Here is a 20,915-nt window from a genome sequence, read left to right on the forward strand (position 1 = left end):
GCCTCTTCCAGGATGTCACACATTCTCATGCTGCTCAGTGTTAAGCAGGAGACCTCGACCTACTATTCTAATTCTCATCCGAAATAGTTTCCATGTGTTTGGCACTAAGCACCCAAGTTATGACTCATTTTCATGCCTCTGTAGTTAATGACATTACAATATACAGTACATAATGACCACCCCTCTCTAGCCTATAACCACTTATTCTGGCCAGAAGCAAAAGCCAGCTCCCACTTCCTTTTCCTCCTATAATGAAAAAAAAAAGCTTTGGTCTGACTCTCCTGTCATGGCTACCTGTATTCCGGAGTGATATCTTCTTTCTAGTTTGAATATTCCTCGTACCAAAGTCTGGTGACCTTGTATTGGAACAGCCTCACTTACCCGAGTCCTCTTTGCACCCTCCTCCCTCCACTGAACCAATCTGCATGACTAAAATTAATTTCTTTCACCACCCAGACCATTCTTCATTGGTTGATTTATCTATGCAATCCTGGTTCCCCAAGCACCACTCTTGTTTTTATCTGGAATAATTTTACATTTCTTTCAAATCAATTCCACTGATACTAGTACAGTATAATTACTTGCAAGTTGAAACCATGTAACCTTTTTACTCTTGCTAAATGGCATCTGGTACAGTAATTGTAAACAGAACTTTCTTACGACGAATAAGAATACCAAATTATAAAATAAAACACGACTACAGCTGAGGAGGGAAGTGGCTGGTAGAGGAATATGGCACAGTATTACTGCTAGTACTATATCTGACAAAAAAAAAAAACAGATCATGGAGTTTGTTAGAGAATGAACAGTAGATACAATTTCTGACTTAAAAATAGTCATAAAATATGATTTGGATGATGCTGTTTACCAGTGATTTATGCAAGAATTTAAGTCCTGTTCATTGCTAGTATTGCACATTTATTTACAGCAATTTTTAAATATGCAGTTACAGTACAACACAATGTGAACATGACTATTTTACTGTACAGTTGTACACAATAGAGTACTGTAACCGCATTCTGCTGCCACTAGGTAATAAGACCAGCTTGTACTATATGAAGGTATGTACAATACACAAATATTTTTTTAGTATAAATTACATTATAATTTATTATTTACTGTATATGTAAAAATATTTGTTGATATATTGTCCAAATATGTAGAAATGTTTTGTATCATTTGCTATAAGAAAACCTAAACATGTAGTAATATAGTGCAAAAAAAACAAATATTTAATAATTAATCCAAATTATTCCTGAATCCAAATAGGGGTCCAGAACAAAAAATAAAATGTGTGTACACACACACACACACGGGGAGCTTCGTGGATGAGTGGACAGCACTCAGGGGTCGTAGTCCTAAGAGCCCAGGTTTGATTCCTGGCCGAGGTGGAAACAAATGGGCAGAGTTTATTTCACCCTGTTGCACCTGTTCACCTAGCAGTACCTGGGTGTTAGACAGCTGCTACAGGCTGCTTCCTGGAGATGTGTGTGTGTGTAATTACCTAAGTGTAGTTACAGGATGAGAGCTACGCTCGTGGTGTCCCGTCTTCCCAGCACCCTTTGTCATATAACGTTTTGAAATTACTGACGGTTTTGGCCTCCACCACCTTCTCACCTAACTTGTTCCAACCGTCTACCGCTCTGTTTGCGAAAGTAAATTTTCTTATATTTCTTCTACATATTTGTTTAGTTAGTTTAAATCTATGACCTCTTGTTCTTGAAGTTCCAGGTCTCAGGAATTCTTCCCTATCAATTTTATCGATTCCTGTTACTATTTTGTACGTAGTGATCATATCACCTCTTTTTGCTCTGTCTTCTAGTTTTGGCATATTTAATGCTTCTAATCTCTCCTCATAGCTCTTGCCCTTCAGTTCTGGGAGCCACTTAGTAGCATGTCTGCACCTTTTCCAGTTTATGGATGTGCTTCTTAAAATATGGGCACCACACAACCGCTGCATATTCTAGCTTTGGTCTAACAAAAGTCGTGAACAATTTCTTTAGTATTTTGCCATCCATGTATTTAAAAGCAATTCTGAAGTTAGAAAGTGTCGTATAGGTTCCTCGCACAATATTCTTTATGTGGTCCTCAGGTGATTGTTTCCTATCTAGAACCACCCCTAGATCTCTTTCTTTATCAGAATTCTTTAAAGTTGTTGTTGTTGTTGTTGTTGTTGTTGTTTTAGATTTAGCTACTTAGAACGAAATGTCTATGTAGCACGGGCTATGGTGAGCTCGTAATTGAGTTCGGTTATTCGCAATAACCTTGTTACTATAAGGGTCAAAGTTTTAAATGGAGGTGGGGTTTCTTCCCTTTTCCCTGTTTCTTTTTCGCTTCTGTTTTACTCGTGTTTTAATAACATTAACTTGGTTGCAGATGTAGGTGCAGAATGTTCACTAGTGAATCCCATTCTTTAACGGCTTTTCTAATCATTGTAGTGGCTGTGGAATGTGCATCTAATGCAGCTGCTGTCATTGGATTAATGTTTAGTTTGATGTGCAGAGCTTCAGTAGCTTCACATTCCAATAAGTAGTGCAATAGTGGCGCCTCTGCTTCTGTTCCACAGATATGACACTCTTTTAACTATTGGGTTCATTACCTCCCAGCAGCACTTGTAACCAAGTCTGAGTCTGTGTATGGCTACTGCAATGTCTCTGGATATGTTTTTGTCAGGCTTGAAAGAGTAATACCCAGTAGCTTGTTCGTTCCATATCACAGTGGATCTTCCTTCCGCTACTTTGGCTCTATGGAGACTTTTGATAGTTGGGAGTATTTTCTTCTTGATTTGCTCCTTAATCTGTGAAAAACTTCGAGGTATTTGAACCTGTACAACAGGTAGAGCAGTGGCAGTTTTTGCTAGTGAGTCTTTTTCATTACCATCTATGCCAATGTGACTTGGTATCCAATTTAGGGTGATTGATAGCCTTAGATTATGGGCTTCTTTTCCTATATGTTGGATGTATTTGGGGAGTTGTATATTATCTGTGTGTTGACAATGCCTGGAGTGGAGATTTAGAGTCGGTATGAATGATGTAAATTATTCTGAATTGTATAGTTTATGGCCTCCTTCAGGGCATATAATTCTGTTTGCAATGTTGAGCACCCACTATTTATGCTCCAGTAAGCTTCATGGTTGTTAGTGTAAACTGCTGCCCCAGCAGAACCTCTTTCTTGATCAACTGATCCATCTGTGAAGATGTGAGTCGTTATCGGTCTTGAGATGGTTTCCATTTGTCGTTATCTTGAGATGATTTCGGGGCTTTTTTTAGTGTCCCCGCGGCCCGGTCCTCGACCAGGCCTCCACCCCCAGGAAGCAGCCCGTGACAGCTGACTAACACCCAGGTACCTATTTTACTGCTAGGTAACAGGTGCATAGGGTGAAAGAAACTCTGCCCATTGTTTCTCGCCGGTGCCTGGGATCAAACCCAGGACCACAGGATCAAAAGTCCAGCGTGCTGTCCCGACCGGCCGACCGTTCTATGAATGCTTTGAGCTTCTGCGAGTTACATGCTGATTTTGTAACTGGTAGTCCTTCAATGATAATGATAATGACTCGATTCTTTCCATGGAGGAGGCTGCCGAAAGTGTTGATATGGTCTATCTTCTCCTTTGTTTTTAATGGTCCATTTCAAGTCCATCCTTTAAAGATTTCTCACATAATTTATAGGTTGTGTGGGGTCTTTGTTCTCCTATTCCACATTCCATAACATGGCATTTATTTACATTAAATTCCATTTGCCAGATGGTGCTCCATATACAGTGTACTTATTTTGTTCAGGTCTTGAAGGGCATGACAATCATCAAAGTTTCTTATCCTTCCTATTATCTTAGCATCATAAGCAAACATGTTCATATAATTCTGTATTCCATCTGGTAGATCATTTAAGTGGACAATGAACATCACCGGTGCAAGAATTGAACCCTGTGTTACTCCACTTGTGATATTTCTCCAGTCCGATACATTGCCTCTGATTACTGCCCTCATTTTTCTATCAGTCAGATTTTTTTTTTTTTTTTGAGATATATACAAGAGTTGTTACATTCTTGTACAGCCACTAGTATCCGTAGCGTTTCGCGCAGGTCCCTGGAATACGATCCCCGCCACGAAGAATCATTTTTACAACCAGTACCCATTTTACTGTTGAGTTAAACAGAGGCTACAGTTAAGGATTTGCGCCCAGTAAATCCTCCCCGGCCAGGATACGAACCCATGACAAAGTGCTCGCGGAATGCCAGGCGAGTGTCTTACCACTACTCCACGGAGACTGGTGGTGGTGGTTTTCATCCATGTTAGAAGCTTACCTGTCACCCCTCAATATTTTCCAGTTTCCAGAACAACCTCTTATGTGGAACACTGTCAAAAGCCTTTTTTAGGTCCAGATAGATTCAGTTAACCCAACCATCTCTTTCCTGTAAAATATCTGTGGCTCGATTGTAGAAACTGAGTAAATTCGATACACAGGATCTTCCAGATCGAAAACCATACTGTCTGTCTGATATTATATCATTTCTCTCCAGGTGTTCTACCCATTTAGTTTTTATTATTTTTTCCAATATTTTAACTATTACACTTGTCAATGATACAGGTCTATAATTGAGGGGATCTTCCCTGCTGCCACTTTTGTAGACTGGAACTATGTTAGCCTGTTTCCACACATCAACTACAACTCCTGTACACAAGAATGTCTGAAAAATCAGCCGAAGTGGAATGCTGAGCTCAGGTGCACATTCTCTCAGAACCCATGGTGAAACTCCATCTGGGCCAACTGCTTTGTTCTTACTTAGCTCCAAGAGCATTTGTTTCACTTCGTCTCTAGACACCTCTATGCACTCTTATGTTGTTCTCTGGACTTCTTATTGTGTCTGGTTCTCTGAAGATCTCATTTTGTACAAACACACTTTGGAAATTTTTGTTTAATGTTTCACACATTTCACTTTCATTTTCCATGTATCTGTTCCCCATTTTCAACCTCTGAATATTATCCTTTACCTGCAGCTTGTTTTTAATGAATTTATAGAAAAGGCCTGGATCTGATTTACATTTGTCTGCTATACCGTTCTCAAAGTTCCTCTCTGCCTCTCTCCTTACTGACGTGTAGTTGTTTCTCGCATCTTTGTATCGCTGATATGTTTGGGGGTTTGGCCTCTTCCTATAATGATTCCATGCTTGTGTCTTTTGATCTCTGGTCTTCTCGCAATTTCTGTTGAACCCTGTTCCCTAGGTCTGCATCTCTGTTTTGGTATGAATGTTTGTGGGCCTTCATCGTATATTTCACAAAATTTAATTTCAATTGAAAAAAAAAGGAAGAAGATCTTCATTCTACTTTGCTCTGATGAAGGCGAATTAGCCGAAAACACGTTAAGCATTCTCTATTTTTCACATGTGGTTATTCTGCGCACATACATACGTATTTTATATATATATATATATATATATATATATATATATATATATATATATATATATATATATATATATATATATATATATATATATATAATATTATATTTATACAAATATATACTGTATGTGAGATAAATTTGTCTTTGCTTTACGAAGCATCAAATTAAAATCAGTTAGATCAAAGCTGGAATATGCAACAGTTGTATGGTGCCCATATCTTAAGAAGCATATCAAGAAACTGGAAAAGGTGCAAAGACATGCCACTAAGTGGCTCCCAGAACTGAAGGACAAGAGCTACGAGGAGAGGTTAGAGGCATTAAATATGCAAAAACTAGAAGATAGAAGAAAAAGAGGTGATATGATCACTACGTACAAAATAGTAACAGGAATCGATAAAATTGATAGGGAAGAATTCCTGAGACCCAGAACTTCAAGAACAAGAGGTCATAGATTTAAACTAAGGAAACAAAGCTGCCGGAGAAACATAAGAAAATTTACTTTTATAAACAAAGTGGTAGACGGTGGGAACAAGTTAGGTGAGTTGGTGGTGGAGGACAAAATTGTCAGCAATTTCTAAGCGTTATATGACAGAGTGCTGGGGAGACGGAACACCACGAGTGTAGCTCTTATCCTGTAACTACACATAGGTAATTACACACACACACACACACACACACACACACACACACACACACACACACACACACACACACACACACTCACTCACTCACTCACTCACTCTCACACACATGCATCACAGCTAGAATGCATTAGGCAGTGATGTGGTGGAGGCAGACTCCATACACAGTTTCAAATGTAGATATGATAGAGCCCAGTAGGCTCAGGAATCTGTACATCAGTTGATTAACAGTTGAGAGGCAGGACCAAAGAGCCAGAGCTCAACCCCCCCACAAGCACAACTAGGTGAGTACACACTGATGGCAACAAAAATCAGGCAAGAAAGAGAAGGGTGGGCAGACTGCGTATTTTTGAATTGCAAGAAAGCCTCTGACACAGTACCACACAAGAGACTTAATACACAAGCTGGAGATGCAGGCAGAAGTGAAAGGGAAGGTACTCCAGTGGATAAGGGAGTACCTAGGTCTCAGATTGGTGAAGTGTCACCAGTGGAGCCCCACAAGGTTCAGTCCTTGGAACTATACTATTTCTGATATATGTAAATGATCTCCCAGAAGGAATAGACTTTGTTCTCTCAATGTTTGCTGATGATGCAAAAATTATGAGGAGGATTAAGTCAGAGGAAGATAGTTATGAGGCTACAAGATGATCTAGACATACTGAATGAATGGTCCAACAAATGGCTACTACAGTTTAACCCAAGTCTCAGGTAATGAAACTAGGCAGTGGAAGCAGGAGGCCAGAAACAGGATACTGAATGGGAGATGAAGTCCTTCATGAAACAGACAGAGGGAAAGATTTAGGAGTTGATATCACGCCAAACCTGTCTCTTGAAGCCCACATAAAAAGAATAACATCGGCGGCGTATGCGAGGCTGGCTAACATCAGAACTGCTTTCAGGAACCTGTGTAAGGAATCATTCAGAACTTTGTATACCACATATGTAAGACCAATCCTGGAGTATGCGGGCCCCAGCATGGAGCCCGTACCTTGTCAAGCACAGGACTAAGCTGGAAAAAGTTCAGAGGTATGCCACTAGGCTAGTCTCAGAACTCGGAGGTATGAGTTACGAGGAAAGGCTGCATGAAATGCACCTAATGTCGCTGGAAGATAGGAGAGCTCGGGGAGACATGATCACTACCTACAAAATTCTAAGAGAAATCGAAAGGAGTTAACATGGGGGTACTCGAATGAGGGGACACAGGTAGAAACTGAGTACCCAAATGAGTCACAGGGACGTTAGAAAAAACTTTTTCAGTGTCAGAGTAGTTAACAGATGGAATGCATCAGGGAGTGATGTGGTGGAGGCTGACCAAAACCGTCAGTAGTTTCAAGGCGTTATATGACAAAGAGTGCTGGAAAGACTGGACACTACAAGCGTAGCTCCCATCCTGTAACTACACTTAGGTAATTTTACACACAAACATACACACACTTACACACTCACACACAATAATAATTATGTTATAATGTTCTGTGTTAATTTTTTGACAATGCAATTTAATATTAAAATATTTAATGATGGTTCATCCATTAATCGGGTGTTCGCTGGCTAGATGATTTCATGGCTTCCATATAATAACTTTAAGAGTTTGTTTAGGGAAAGAATTGATGATGCCGTGGATAATTCAACATAAATATTAGGCGTTCCTTTGATAGATGTATACTTGTAGATAGTTCTTGGACATTTTATTAACCTGAGTGATTTGGTGATGAATTATCTATAAACAGCAATAATTCTTTTTGTGAACAGATTCTTCAGTAGTGAAGTAAGATATTTGGCAACACATTAGATGATGAGATAGAAACTTTAGTTTCTCTGTGATATATCAGATTAAATAATACATTTGCATATTGAATACAATTTTTTTAATAAAGTTTGTAATTGAAAATGGTGCAATTGAATTTAGCTAATCATTTTCAAATAATTTGTTTTGGTTATAAAGTTTGTACTGTAGTTGATATAGCTAATTCTACTAATTTATTTCTGCTAATTATGTTATCATACATTGTACTAAGCATCTTTGTTATACTATTTACCTAAATTGTGTGTTCATTTGTATATACAGTAATTAAAATGAATTATAATATATTTTGACTTATTGAAGATGACTGATGCACTGTAATATTTGTAAATTGTAAAGCATGGTTTGTGGATCTGTGACTTTAGTGTATTTGTTTGATTAAGTACATTGTTTGATCACAGTTATGAAATACCCAGCATCTACTTAATACATGTAAGATAATTAGGCAGGTAAGTGTATATATCTTGTTCTACTTTATGTAATTACCACTAACTTATTGGAATGCATATAAATTGTGTTGTAAAAAGGCAGTAAGCATTCTTTCCCAGTATTTCCTCATTACAGTACATCAGATAGTCTCTTTTTTACATGTAATCAATAATCAAATTCCTATATTTTAACAATGAGACAAATAGCATAAAATGAATCGGTGTTGCATGGGGTGGGCTGTTTTCTTATTAGTAAAATGTAGTGACTTTTTATAACCTGTAGTTTAAAAAACACTAGTAATGGAGAAATAATTGCAGGGGGCCCAAACTGCTGTCTAGTAGTGCTATTCATGGATTTTCCAGGATAAATTGTGAATGGGGATTAAAGACAAGGCTAATCTATATACTGCCTTGTATGGTATACAACTCCGTCTTCTGGAAGAGTTACATCAGTTGCTTGATCATTGTTTCTTGGTACCTTTTGATAATCACTTACTTGATCATTGTTTGGTAGTACAGTATGTGAATGACTTTCAGGAGATTGCTTTTAGTTAATTCATATGAATGTTTCAACCCCAAATTGATGTTTCCTACCGGATGTCTGCATAGTAGGCCGACTTAAGGAATAAACCGAATGTTAAATTTTCCAGGTTAGATCAGTGTTTGCAAATGTGCCCACTTTTGTCCAATATAATCTAGCATCCTTTTTTATATTTGAGACTTTGTAAGCAATGCATAACAGGTAAATACAGTATTTACATATTATCAGCCTATTTTTTGTTTTGCACTTGACTCTGATATAAATAGTCCATAAAACACTCCTAGATAGCACTAAGTCTAAGAACTGGAACTGCTCAATTACTATACTTGCATATTGCCATGATCAGTTGTATGCTGCACAAAACAACAAAAAATTTAAGAGGCACTTTTCAATCATTGGTTAGATCATGCACAGAGCAACTAGTATACATGTATATGCAATAATTTTTCTGAATACAGTACTTATATACCCTGCATGGAATGTAATGAAATGCCTCTCTTTTTGGTTTTGGAGAAATCCCAGTAGCTCCCTGAAGCTGTCTTCCTGAGATTGTTCCATACTAAAAGGTTGCGTCAGTTACAAAAAGTTTGATTTGACCTACTGAGGACTAGAGCCAGAACCTGGTTCCCTCATAGAGGCGAAGGGAGCAAGTGACAAGTGAAGTAAAAGGCCTCCAGAAAGTCAGCAAAGCTTTACAGACAATTGGAGGGTTCACAGAAAATGAAGCCTCAATACTGCAAAACAAATACATAAACGATTCAAGTAGGATAAGAGATTCACTCAAACTGGCTCAAGACTCGTTAGTAACATTTACCACCGCTAAGTGGCCTGGCTCCAGCCCTCAAAGCCAGTTTTCCCATCTTGATTCTGGGGCTGATGCAACCCCACGGTGAACCAACAAACCAGGAGGGAGGGGGTGGCGGAATTGGGGTTCCTCCAGAAAGAGGGGTTTTTATTGCATTCAACTCGGGGTTTCTGGGAGGACCCCACTGATGGCTTCCTGAAGCTAACCACAGAAAAAATTAGGCAAAATTAGGATAAGGAGAGGCAGTAGGCACTAGGACAAAGCTAACCCAGGCTGGGAGACATGGCTCAAAGCAACACACAACTGACTGGGACTAGGAGCAATGACTAAATACTGGGCTGCCAGAATCCTGTTAGAACATATCGTGTTCTTTCCACGGTTGTCCAACATCCTCCCAGCGAGCATAAGAAATATTGCCAGAACAACCGTTGACACTTCAAGAGAAAACTTGATCATTTTCTCCAAAGATTGTCGGACCAACTGGGCTGCGGTGGATATGTGGGTCTGCGAGCCGCTCCAAGCAACAGCCTAGTGGACCAAACTCTCACAAGTCAAGCCTGGCCTCGGGGCAGGCTTGGGGAGTAGAACTCCCAGAACCCCATCAACCAGGTATATTCTCCCTGCCCCACTTCTGAGCCCAAGATATATTGGAGAAGACTGTGGCCAAAGTTAAGTACTTGCAAACATCATGGATCTAAGGGGACTACAGTGCAGATGACCTGAGAAATACAAACTTTTTAGCAGAGAACAAAAGAAACAGGGTCAACCAATAAAGCATCCACCGAGGCTGGACCGGTAGTCTGCAGGTAGTGGCAAACAGCCGTCATCTGACACAATAAATGATGTACACTTGGCCTATCCAACCAAGCATCAATCACCAAAGGACTCCTCTGGAAGCCTGCTAATGCATTTTTTTGCCAGAAGAGAGGTAGAAAGCGGCAAACAAACTGCCTACTAGGGGCCAAAAGGACAGAACCACCACCTCTGAAGATGAGCCTGAAGCTTTCCTATCCTACAGCTGGATTTGAGACAACAAAAACTCTTGAGAAATATGTCACGAGCTGAAGGGAAAACTGTAAACTGAGGTAAGGAGAGAAAACCAAAACCCAGTCAAAAAACCAGAATGGATAAGGAAGAGCATGAGCAGGTTGGAAGTGAAAAAACACAACAACTTGTAAAACAGCTCCATGAAGGCATTGACACAACACAAGCAACAGCAGTTCCTCCTGCACCGAAAGATAAGAAACGACAGTATTGGGCACGAGATGCTGATCAAGAAACAATCACGACGAAAAGGACAGGACAGAGACCAAGGGCAAGAGACCAAGCCGAAACTAAAGAATGGGCCAACATGACCTATTGACATGTGAGGAAGGCTGAATGTCTCCTATCTCAGTCACCTAAAGAAAAATGGTGTGCATTTTGAGCAAGACAGCCAAGGCCTCAACACCAAGAGAGGAATCTAGTAGTGCCATGTCCTCACAGAGCTGCCCAAACATGCAAGACTGCCACCAAGTGCAAACATGCCATGTAGTCTTCTGTAGTGAAGGCTCCAGATAGTGTAGGCAGCTGCCTACAACTCCCAATGTGCAGCTGCCAATTTATTCCCTGCACATGGAGCTGGGAGTGAATTGTCACTCCCTCCCTGCACCCATCCCTGTAAGGGATGCCAGGTTCGGGCTCTGGTCCCCAGTAGGCCAAACAGAACTAATACAACTGATGTGACTTTTTAGTATGGAGCAATTTCAGCAAGAGAGCTTCAGGGAGCCACCAGGACTAACCCCTAGAAAGTGTTTGAAGCATTTCCTACTGATCTTACTCAAGCAGTGCTAGGCAATATTTTTATGGCTGGTAACAAAAATCCTTGAGCTATAGTTTTTTTAATTTTTCATTATTATAGGATAAAAATAAATGATAATTACATGTGTAACAAATAACAAGTTCAAGAATTTTAGTACTTTTAATGTTAATTTTATTAAAAAGAATTCTTTTGATACAGTAAATCACCTTTTGTTTATACTTACAGCTCTAATCCTGTGTTATCAGTAACCAGAATGTGAAGCTGGAGAAAAGTTGCATACCTGTAAAAGCAAATACAATACTCTAGAGTTAAAGGCATTGAACATTACCCTAGCAACACTGATTTTGGTATTCAAGAATTTGCTTGGGGTCTTTTGCATATGAGGTATAATTCTTTTAAGTACCGTATATAATTTTGGTTAAAGTTTGTTAATAGCCGAGTTATACATTTAATGTATTTTAGTTTTAAAAGTAAGGAAACTTGAAAGATTGAAGTCAAGCTAATACATTAACAAATATTTTGAGAGTAGGTGTGGGACTCATTACCCCCCCAAAAAAATATTACTACGTAATATATTACAGAAAAATAACTGAACGTTCTACGTGCACCACATTTTTTGTTTGTTGTGGTATATATTTCCATAATTAGAGTAATAAATGAAACTTGATACAGTAGCAGAGTAGTGACTGTTAAAAGGACACAAGATTATAAAATGATCTAAAGTAAAGAGTGCAAGTGAGTCTTGACTGAATTTTTATAATGGAGGATCAATTTTATTAAACACCTGCATTCTGGGATGTTCTGTGGAAAGTTCATTGAGAATTTTAATTTGGTAAAAATTTTCAACAGGACTCCCATTATTTTGCGAGTTCAGTACTTTTCATCAAAGTTCGAATGTAACGGAATCAGTGCTTTGAAGAAGGGCACAGAGTAGTTAATGATAGGAACTCACACTCCGTTACTCAGTGTCTGTGGATGGTAAAACCTAGAGACTATTACACTGAAAGGTGCACGCTGTCTCAACACAATGTATACACCTTCCAAGGAAGATCACTACATGTACATTTTCTGTATTCATGAAGAAAACATACAGTATACAGTATAGTAATACTATACTGTATAGGGAAACGATGGTTTGTGGCATTGCTCACTATTGCTGATGTTGGCTGGCAGCATGTAGTCACTGTTGGCAGTGGCAAACAAAATAGTGTGTATATATTATTTTGAGATACAGTAGTCTGTACTTATGGGGAATTTTGTAAAATTATCATGAAGATTTTATTGAAATCAAAGTCAGTTGAGCTTTTGTTAAGTCTAACTCTGATATGTTATGCAATCTATGTTAAGTCAATTTATGCTTTGTTCATCTGAAAAGATTTAATACTCAACACAAAAAAGTAAATAGTGACTATTTTCTGATGAAGAAATAAGAGTTAAAGATTACTCTCTTTATTCCACATGTAGAAAACCATTCTTTTGATATGGTACTGTATTTATTTTTCTGTTAGAAACAATGCAAATGAAATACAATTTCCACAAATATATAAGTTCAGCATAATCTCTATCCCAGCTTTACTCCTCTATGATTATATTAATATTTGTCCCACAAACTTGTACCACTGGGCCCTCAGGGCACAGTGGTACAAAAACAAAAATGCCTTGAAAATACAGTATTATCATACATATTTTATTCATGTTTTCTGACATTCTCCTAGTTCCATATGATTCAGTACTGTACAGTATATCTTAAAATGGTCATAATTTTGTTTTTTATTCAGTTTGTGGACTCAGCTTTTTTTTTGTCCCTCAATAGTGGCTCAAACAGAGTATGATTAGTCAAAATTTATTCATTGTGTTGCTGGGTGCTGGCTTAGAGATTTTACATTAGAATTAGTGTCATTCTTCATATTCTTAAATTCTGGTGGATAATTTTGAAGATAAATTATTATATTATTTGAGTCTGGTGTACAGTATATCTTATGTCTTTACATTACAGGTTAGATTGTAGATATTTTTGGGAATGAGAGAATATTTGAGAACTTAATAGTATTAAAAAAATGTTGTACTATTTGTGGTATTAGTTTAACTAGATTTGGCTAAAATACCCCAGAGAGAAAATAGTATATTTTAAATACAGTACTGGCAGGCTATATAATATATTGTCAGGTAATTAGAATGATTTTTCGGCTACTCGACTAAACATCATGACGTTAAATAGAACCTTGTAGGAGGAACCTTGGATGATCGTGACTGGGTCATTGTCATAAAAATGTTTTCACTAACCTTTCCTGAATCTTTGCTTGTGGAGTTTCATTTGTAGATATGCTGTGGATAACCTTAATTTATGGAGCATTTAATATAATTTTGTTGAGCAAAATGTATGGAGAATGGGAGAAATGGCTGCTTTAGCTAGCAGCTGGAGGTGATAGTTTAAAGTAATTGTATATTGAAGTGTTGTACAGTGTAACTTCACTGCCAGTTATTTAATTGATTTGTTTCAGAAGATATTTGGGATCAGTCCTTCAGCTATATACCAGTGCCCCAGTTATACAGTGCCCAGTGAACCAGAATTTTAGACTTGGTATCTTATTTTGGTACAGTAGTTGGCATTCATCAGTCTCAGTAGACTATGGAGTTGCGCTCTGGTTGTCGGTTTGGAGTGGCCTCTCCAAGATGCAAAGCCAGGGTAGGTTGATACGGGGGAGAAGCTGTCACTTGTACCAAATACAGCTGTCAGCTGTATTTGCTACACGTACTTATGTTTTAGGTATTTCATTGGATATGAGCATACATAATAGCCTAAACAAGTATTGTGGAGACAGTGTTGCAGTGATGAAAAGTCATTGGATGAGCTTTAGGTAACTTGGATGTAAGTATATCATTAACTACTGTGGATGCAAAAAGTGGCTCAAGTGATAGTACCAGATTTTCCGCCCATATTGATGGGTTGACTGCCCAATGGGTACTTGGACGAGTTGAAATATTTACAAATCATTGCAAGAGCAGCAAGTCAAGTTAAATGTTACTTTTGGCCTGCCAAACTTCAGAATTGTCATATCTCCTTTTTATACGGTAGAGAATGTCCCCTGGGCCTGTCATCCTTATGTGATATTTCTTGACATCAACCTTAGGTATGTAAATAACAAGTGATATCAACCTTGACTTTTGAAAGTATGGTCGAGGATCCTAGTCAAAGGTAAAGAGGAGCATCTGTAAAGAAGAGCTACCTTTCCAGGTTGTTAAGGAAAAAAAGTGTGTATACCTCAAGTAGGGCATAACATGGCCATGTGTATCAATTATCCCCACATTGTCATTAGTTTTGTATGATATTTCTTGTAATATACCTTTTTTTGTAAAGAGAAATTGTTACCATTTAATATTAATATCTCCATTGATGTTATTAATTTATGGATTATCATTATAAGTGAATGCTAAGCTCACGTAACTCAGTAACTAACCGAGCATTCATGTAAGTAGAGATGTAAGCCGAGGTAAGTGTCAACCTGAATATTTTTAATGAAAGTCAGTGACAATATAAATTGTGAATCCTAAAAGAAGATTAGATAAATTTTGCTTTTATTTCTCGTAGGTAAAAAGGTAAAATGTATAGAGATGATTTTGTAGTCTTCATTAATTTAAAATTAAAAAAAAATCATGGACGACACAATTTAATGATTCTCTAAAGGTTATGTGTCCCTATTGTTTGTGTAAATATACTGTACTTAAAAAAACAAAACAAAAATCACCTTTTTGTGATAAAAAGTTTCATTACCCACTTTTTTATGACTTAAGTTTATCTCTTACATAACAGTATATAAGTAATATAACAGTAACAGTAAGCAATCTACCTCATTTTTCTTTTTTTTGTTCATTTTGTGTTTGTCTTGTATAGTCTTAGTTTATATTTTATTTTATTTATTTTTATTTATTTATTTATATACAAGAAGGTACATTGGGTTAGAGAGAATACATAGCATAGTATTTACAATCTTGTAAAGCCACTACAGTAGTACGAGCAGCGTTTCGGGCAGGTCCTTAATCTAACAGATAATTTTAAGTAGGTAAATTCTAGCAGAATTAATAAAATGATAGCAGATACATTGCAAGAAAAAAAATGAGATGACAGAGATTAGTAAGTATATTAAAGCACATTGGTATATTAAAGCTCTGGTTGATTACATTGACAACTTGATTGGTAATTTAAACAAGATTAACAGACACCATACAGCAGATTGATATTTTTATATAGCAGATTGATTATTGATTAGATATAGATATAGATTGATTATTTTTATATTGATATTTTTATATATTTTTATTTCAGCAGATATATTTATATCTTTCCCCCCTCCCTTTTATATCAAAATTTGTTTATTTTGTAATTGCCTTTTTTGCCTTGTTTTCCTACAACTAGCCTTCTTATGCAAACAAGTATAGACCCAGAACTAAACCTGTTATCCAGTATCTATGACAATCATCACTTTAACGATCAAAATTGCAGATATTCTACAGAACATGATGTAAACAATGTATTAACACATAATCACAATATCTCTGTAATTAACTTGAATGTAAGATCTCTAAGCAAACACTTCGATGATGTTAGTGCCTTGATTGAAACTGTTGACAACAAATTCTCTTTTATTATACTTACTGAAACATGGTTAAAAGAAAATACTACTTAACTCTTTAACATGCCTAACTACTCAGCAATTCACAACTGTCGACCAATTCAGAGAGGTGGTGGTATTGCTCTTTACTACCACCAAGAATCGACATGCTTAAAAGTAATTAGAACTAGAGACTACTGTGGGGAGTATATCTTTGCCAGTTTCAGAGTCAAGGATGCTGAGTCTGTCCTGACTGTGGGTGCAGTCTATAAAATTCCTAACACTGATGTGTCCGAATTCAACTCTAACCTTAGAATTCTAATACTAGATAACAGACTGAATAAAAACCATCTAATTATCACAGGGGACTTTAATATTGACCTCTGCGAGCCTGAAAACTCTACTGCTGCTAGTTTTCTCAACTGTGTGAATTCCCGCTTCCTCATACCCTTAATCACTAGACCTACTAGAATCACTGATGGTACTGCCACGACTCTTAATCACATCTGGACCAACATATAAACTCCGCTTACTTCAGGGATAATCATCGATAGCACCCTACATTTCTCCTAACATTAACAAACCACCTCTAGAGACAAGGGAGATAAGCTTTAGGCTGCACAGTGAAACTGCTATAGGCAATTTTATAGCTGCTGCTGCTAATGTCAACTGGGAGTCTGAATTAGGTAACATGGGGACATCAACCTAGCAGTGCAATCTTTTCTTCAAAAAACTCTCAGACTTTATAATACCCACTGTCCTATGCTAACGAAAAAAGTCACAACTAAAAGGCTAAACAATCCTTGGCTTACAAAGGCAATACTTAAATCCATTAATAAAAAACATGACCTTGAAAAGAAGTATAGGTTAGGAATCGTCTTCAAAGAATTTTCAAAGAATTACTCATCATTGCTATCTAAAATAATTAGAAGAGCCAAAACTAAATACTACGAAGATAAATTTACCCAAACATAGAAGCGGGTGCGTCTGACAGTGGTCGAAACTTCCTCTGAAATCTATTATCCTCCGCCTGCCTCTTCAGTTCATCCTCGAATTGCTGGAGTTCCTTCTGCACTTTACATCTCCAGGCAGATCTGTCCGCAGCTGCTGCCTCCCAAGTGTTGATGTCGATGTTCATCTGCTTGAGGTCGCGTTTGCAGGCATCTTTGAAACGCAGCTGAGGTCTTCCGGTGGGTCTCCTTCCTGATGCCAGTTCTCCATACAAGAAGTCCTTTAGTATGCGGCCCATCTTCCATGCGTGTGACATGTCCCAGCCATCCCTTGCTTCTCTGCTTCAGGAGAGCGAACATTGAAGGGACTCCTGTTCTCTCGAGTACTGTATTGTTGGTGACGTGGTCTTTCCACGTGATGTCAAGGATGCGTCTCAGGTTCCACATGTGAAAGGTATTAAGCCGTCTCTCCTGGCAAGAGCGCAGGGTCCAGGATTCCGAGCCGTAGATAAGTGTACTCACCACACATGCCATGTAGACTTGTGCCTTGCGTGCACTGTCAGTTTGGCATTTTCCCAAACGCGCTTTGTGAGCCTGGCCAGTGTTGTTGCGGCCTTCCCGATACGCCTGTTGAGCTCAGTGTCCAGGGAAAGGGTGTCTGAGATTGTGGAGCCCAGGTACACAAACTCGTGAACTGCCTCCAGCACATAGTCTGCTATATTTATACAGGGTAGCTTATTGACATCTTGTCCCATCACCTGTGTCTTCTTCAGGCTGATTGTCAAGCCGAATGCGGAACAGGCTGCGGCAAAGCGGTTGAGTAGCTGCTGCAGGCCTTCTGCTGTGTGTGTGGTGATCGCTGCGTCGTCGGCGAAGAGGAACTCCCTGAGGATTCGCATCTGTACTTTTGTCTTTGCTCGGAGTTTGGATAGATTATAGAGCTTTCCATCAGATCTTGTACGGAGATAGATGCCTTCTATGGTTGTTCCAAAGGCATGCTTGACGAGGATCGCGAAGAAGATGCCGAACGGGTTGGAGCAAGAACTCACCCCCTATTTAACACCACTGTTAATGTTGAATGGTTCAGAAGTTGAGCCGTCGTACACGACTGTCCCCTTCATGTCCTTGTGGAACGATTGTATCATGCTGAGTAGGATGGGTGGACAGCCAATTTTGGCCAAGATCTTGAAGAGTTCGTCCCTATTCACGAGGTCGAAGGCCTTTGTAAGGTCAATGAAGGCGATGTACAAGGCTTTTCTCTGCTCCCTACACTTTTCTTGAAGCTGTCTCAGGGAGAACACCATGTCAGTGGTCGACCTCTCTGCTGGGAAACCGCACTGTGACTCGGGGTACACTCTTTTGGCAAGAATCTGAAGCCTGACTAAGACCCTGGCGAAGAGTTTGACAACGACGCTGAGGAGGGAGATGCCGCGATAGTTGTTGACATCGCTTCTGTCACCTTTATTTTTGTAGTGTGATGATGTTTGCATCTCTCATGTCTTGTGGCACCGAGCCCTCCCTCCAGCACCGGCACAGATGTTCATGAAGCTCAGATTTAAGTGTTCCACGAGCGCACTTGAGAACTTCAGGCGGAATCCCGTCGTCTCCTGGGGCCTTCCCTGAGGAAAGTGAATCCACTGCTTTCTCAACTTCTTCCACAATTGGTTCAAGATCAAGTTCTTCCATGATGGGCAGGCATTCAATTGCATCCAAAGCCTCTACGCTGACCAAGTTCTCTCTGGAGTAGAGTTCGGAGTAATGTTCCACCCAGCGATTCATCTGTTGATCACGGTCTTTAATGATCTCTCCAGTGGCTGACTTTAGAGGAGCCGTCCTGTTTCGTGTAGGGCCTGTTGCCTATTTGATCCCTTCGTACATGCCTCTTATGTTGCCGACAGTGGTCGCAGTCTGGATGCTGGAACAGATCGAGTCGAAGCCAGTAATTGTTAGCACAATGCCTCGTAGTTTGTTGAACTCTACTGCGGGCAGTACGGAGGGCCTGTAGGTTCCTTTCTGAGGGCAGGTTCTTGTAGGATGAGAGAGCTCGTCTCTTTTCCTGTACGAGGGGTAACAGTTCCTTTGCACTGGCCTCGAACCAATCTGCTGACTTGTTCTGCCTCTTACCGAAGGTGGACATGGCAGTGTTGAAAATAGTTCCCCTGAGATGTGACCACCTCTCACTTGCGCTATCACAGGGTGGTACAGGAAGGGCATTTACCAGCGCAGCAGTGAATTCCTGCACCTTGTGAGGTCACGGGTCTTGTTTACGTTAATGCGTGGTCTTCCCTCCTTCTTTGCTCTGTGGATTTTCCGGGGCTGGAACTTTACTCTGCAAACGACGAGAGAGTGGTCGGTGTCGCAATCTGCACTCTGGAAGCTGCGGGTCAGTTTGACATTTCTCAGATTGCTACGCCCCGTAAGCACCAGGTCGAGTTGGTGCCAACGCTTAGACCTGGGATATCTCCAGGAAACCTTATGCTGGGGCTTGGTGTCGAAGAAGGAATTGGTGATGCAGAGATCATGACGGCAGCAGAACTCCAGGAGGCGCTGCCCACTCTCATTCATCTTCCCAAATCCAAACTGGCCCAGGCAGGAAGGCCAAGAGCTGTGATCAGAACCAACTCTTGCATTAAAATCTCCCAGGAGGAAGACTGGCTCTTGTTGAGGTATGTCTCTGAGAGCTAGGCCGAGGTTATCATAGAACTTGTCCTTCGCTTTGGTAGAGGAGGTCAGTGTTGGTGCATAGGCATTGATGAGGCTGACCTTTCCTACTGCTGTATGAAGCTGAAGTTTGATGATCCTTGCAGACCCCTCCATAGGCGGTACTATGGACCCTAACAACCTGTTCCTGATGGCAAAGCCAACGCCATGCTCCCTTACCTCTTCTGGTGGTTTGCCCTGCCAGAAGAAGGTAAAGTCCTTCTCCTGTATAAAGAAGGAGAATTCTCTGTATTCTCCTAAAGTATGCTGCCGGTTGCGGGCAGCATACGGCGAACAGGCAGCGAACAAGCCTGAATGGTCCCGAGGACTATATGCAACTGAAAACTCACACCCCAGAAGTGACTCGAACCCATACTGCCAGGAGCACTCTGCTGGCGTACAGGATCCCTTAACTGCTCGACCAACACGACCGGACAAAAGAGGATGGTAGCTGAGGCTATTTCCATTCCCCCGCCGGCACTCGGTTGGTAATCATGGGCATGGTATTTTATCAAATCACCTCATTCTTTGGGGCACACGTGAGGAACACAAATGCAAACAAGCCTGAATGGTCCCCAGGACTATATGCAACTGATAACTCACACCCCAGAAGTGACTTGAACCCATACTGCCAGGCGCACTCTATTGGCATACAGGATCCCTTAACCCGGGATCTTAGTCCTTAAAAGGACTTTATTTAGCTCAGTATTCACTGTGACATTTAAAGCCACAGGTTAAGGTAAATGAAGGTTGTGTCGTCAGTAAATAGAATTGGTTTGAGGTGTTGGGAGGCATTTGGAAGGTCATTAATGTAGATGAGAAAGAGGAGAGGGCCAAGTATGCTGCCCTGAGGTACACCAATGTTGGTTGGTAGGGTGGGAGAAATTGAATTATTCACAGGAACATACTGGAGCCTGTCAGTAAGGTAAGACTGGAGGTATTGCAGGGAGTGACCTCTGATTCCATAATGATGTAGTTTAAGAAGAAGGTTTTGGTGGTTGACAGTGTCAAAAGCCTTATGCAGGTCCACAAATAACCCAACAGGGAATTCATTTTTATCAAGAGCTGCATGTATCAAGTTAATCATACCAATAAGTGCATCGTTAGTGCTTTTTTTTGGGTCTGAAGCCATATTGACAAGAGCTAAGTATATTGTGTTTGGCTAGAAAAGAGTAAAGCTATTTGTAGATTAGTTTTTCAAATATTTTTGACAAGTTTGGCAGGATTGATAT

The 20,915-nt window shown here is 39.7% G+C and overlaps 1 protein-coding gene across 1 annotated transcript; it reads right to left on the bottom strand.

Moving 5' to 3' along the window:
• Window positions 1-380: 380 nt before the first annotated feature.
• On the bottom strand, window positions 381-17,994 carry LOC138363416 (uncharacterized). The gene is made up of 3 exons (XM_069322504.1): window positions 16,999-17,994; window positions 11,647-11,703; window positions 381-521 (listed from the first exon to the last, which is right to left on the bottom strand). The coding sequence occupies exons 1-3, from the start codon at window positions 17,298-17,300 to the stop codon at window positions 518-520; spliced, it is 363 nt and encodes a 120-aa protein (XP_069178605.1). The 5' UTR covers window positions 17,301-17,994; the 3' UTR covers window positions 381-517.
• Between the last annotated feature and the right edge of the window lie 2,921 nt (window positions 17,995-20,915).

The sequence above is a fragment of the Procambarus clarkii genome, chromosome 11 (genome assembly GCF_040958095.1).
Source record: "Procambarus clarkii isolate CNS0578487 chromosome 11, FALCON_Pclarkii_2.0, whole genome shotgun sequence".
Lineage (NCBI taxonomy): Eukaryota > Metazoa > Arthropoda > Malacostraca > Decapoda > Cambaridae > Procambarus > Procambarus clarkii.

Coding starts and splice junctions, on each gene's coding strand:
- LOC138363416 (XM_069322504.1), bottom strand. CDS start 17,300: ATGTCACACGCATGGAAGATGGGCCGCATACTAAAGGACTTCTTGTAT. Junction 11,704..16,998: donor GCACCCGCTTCTATGTTTGG/GTAAATTTATCT, acceptor TTGCTTTTACAG/GTATGCAACTTTTCTCCAGC.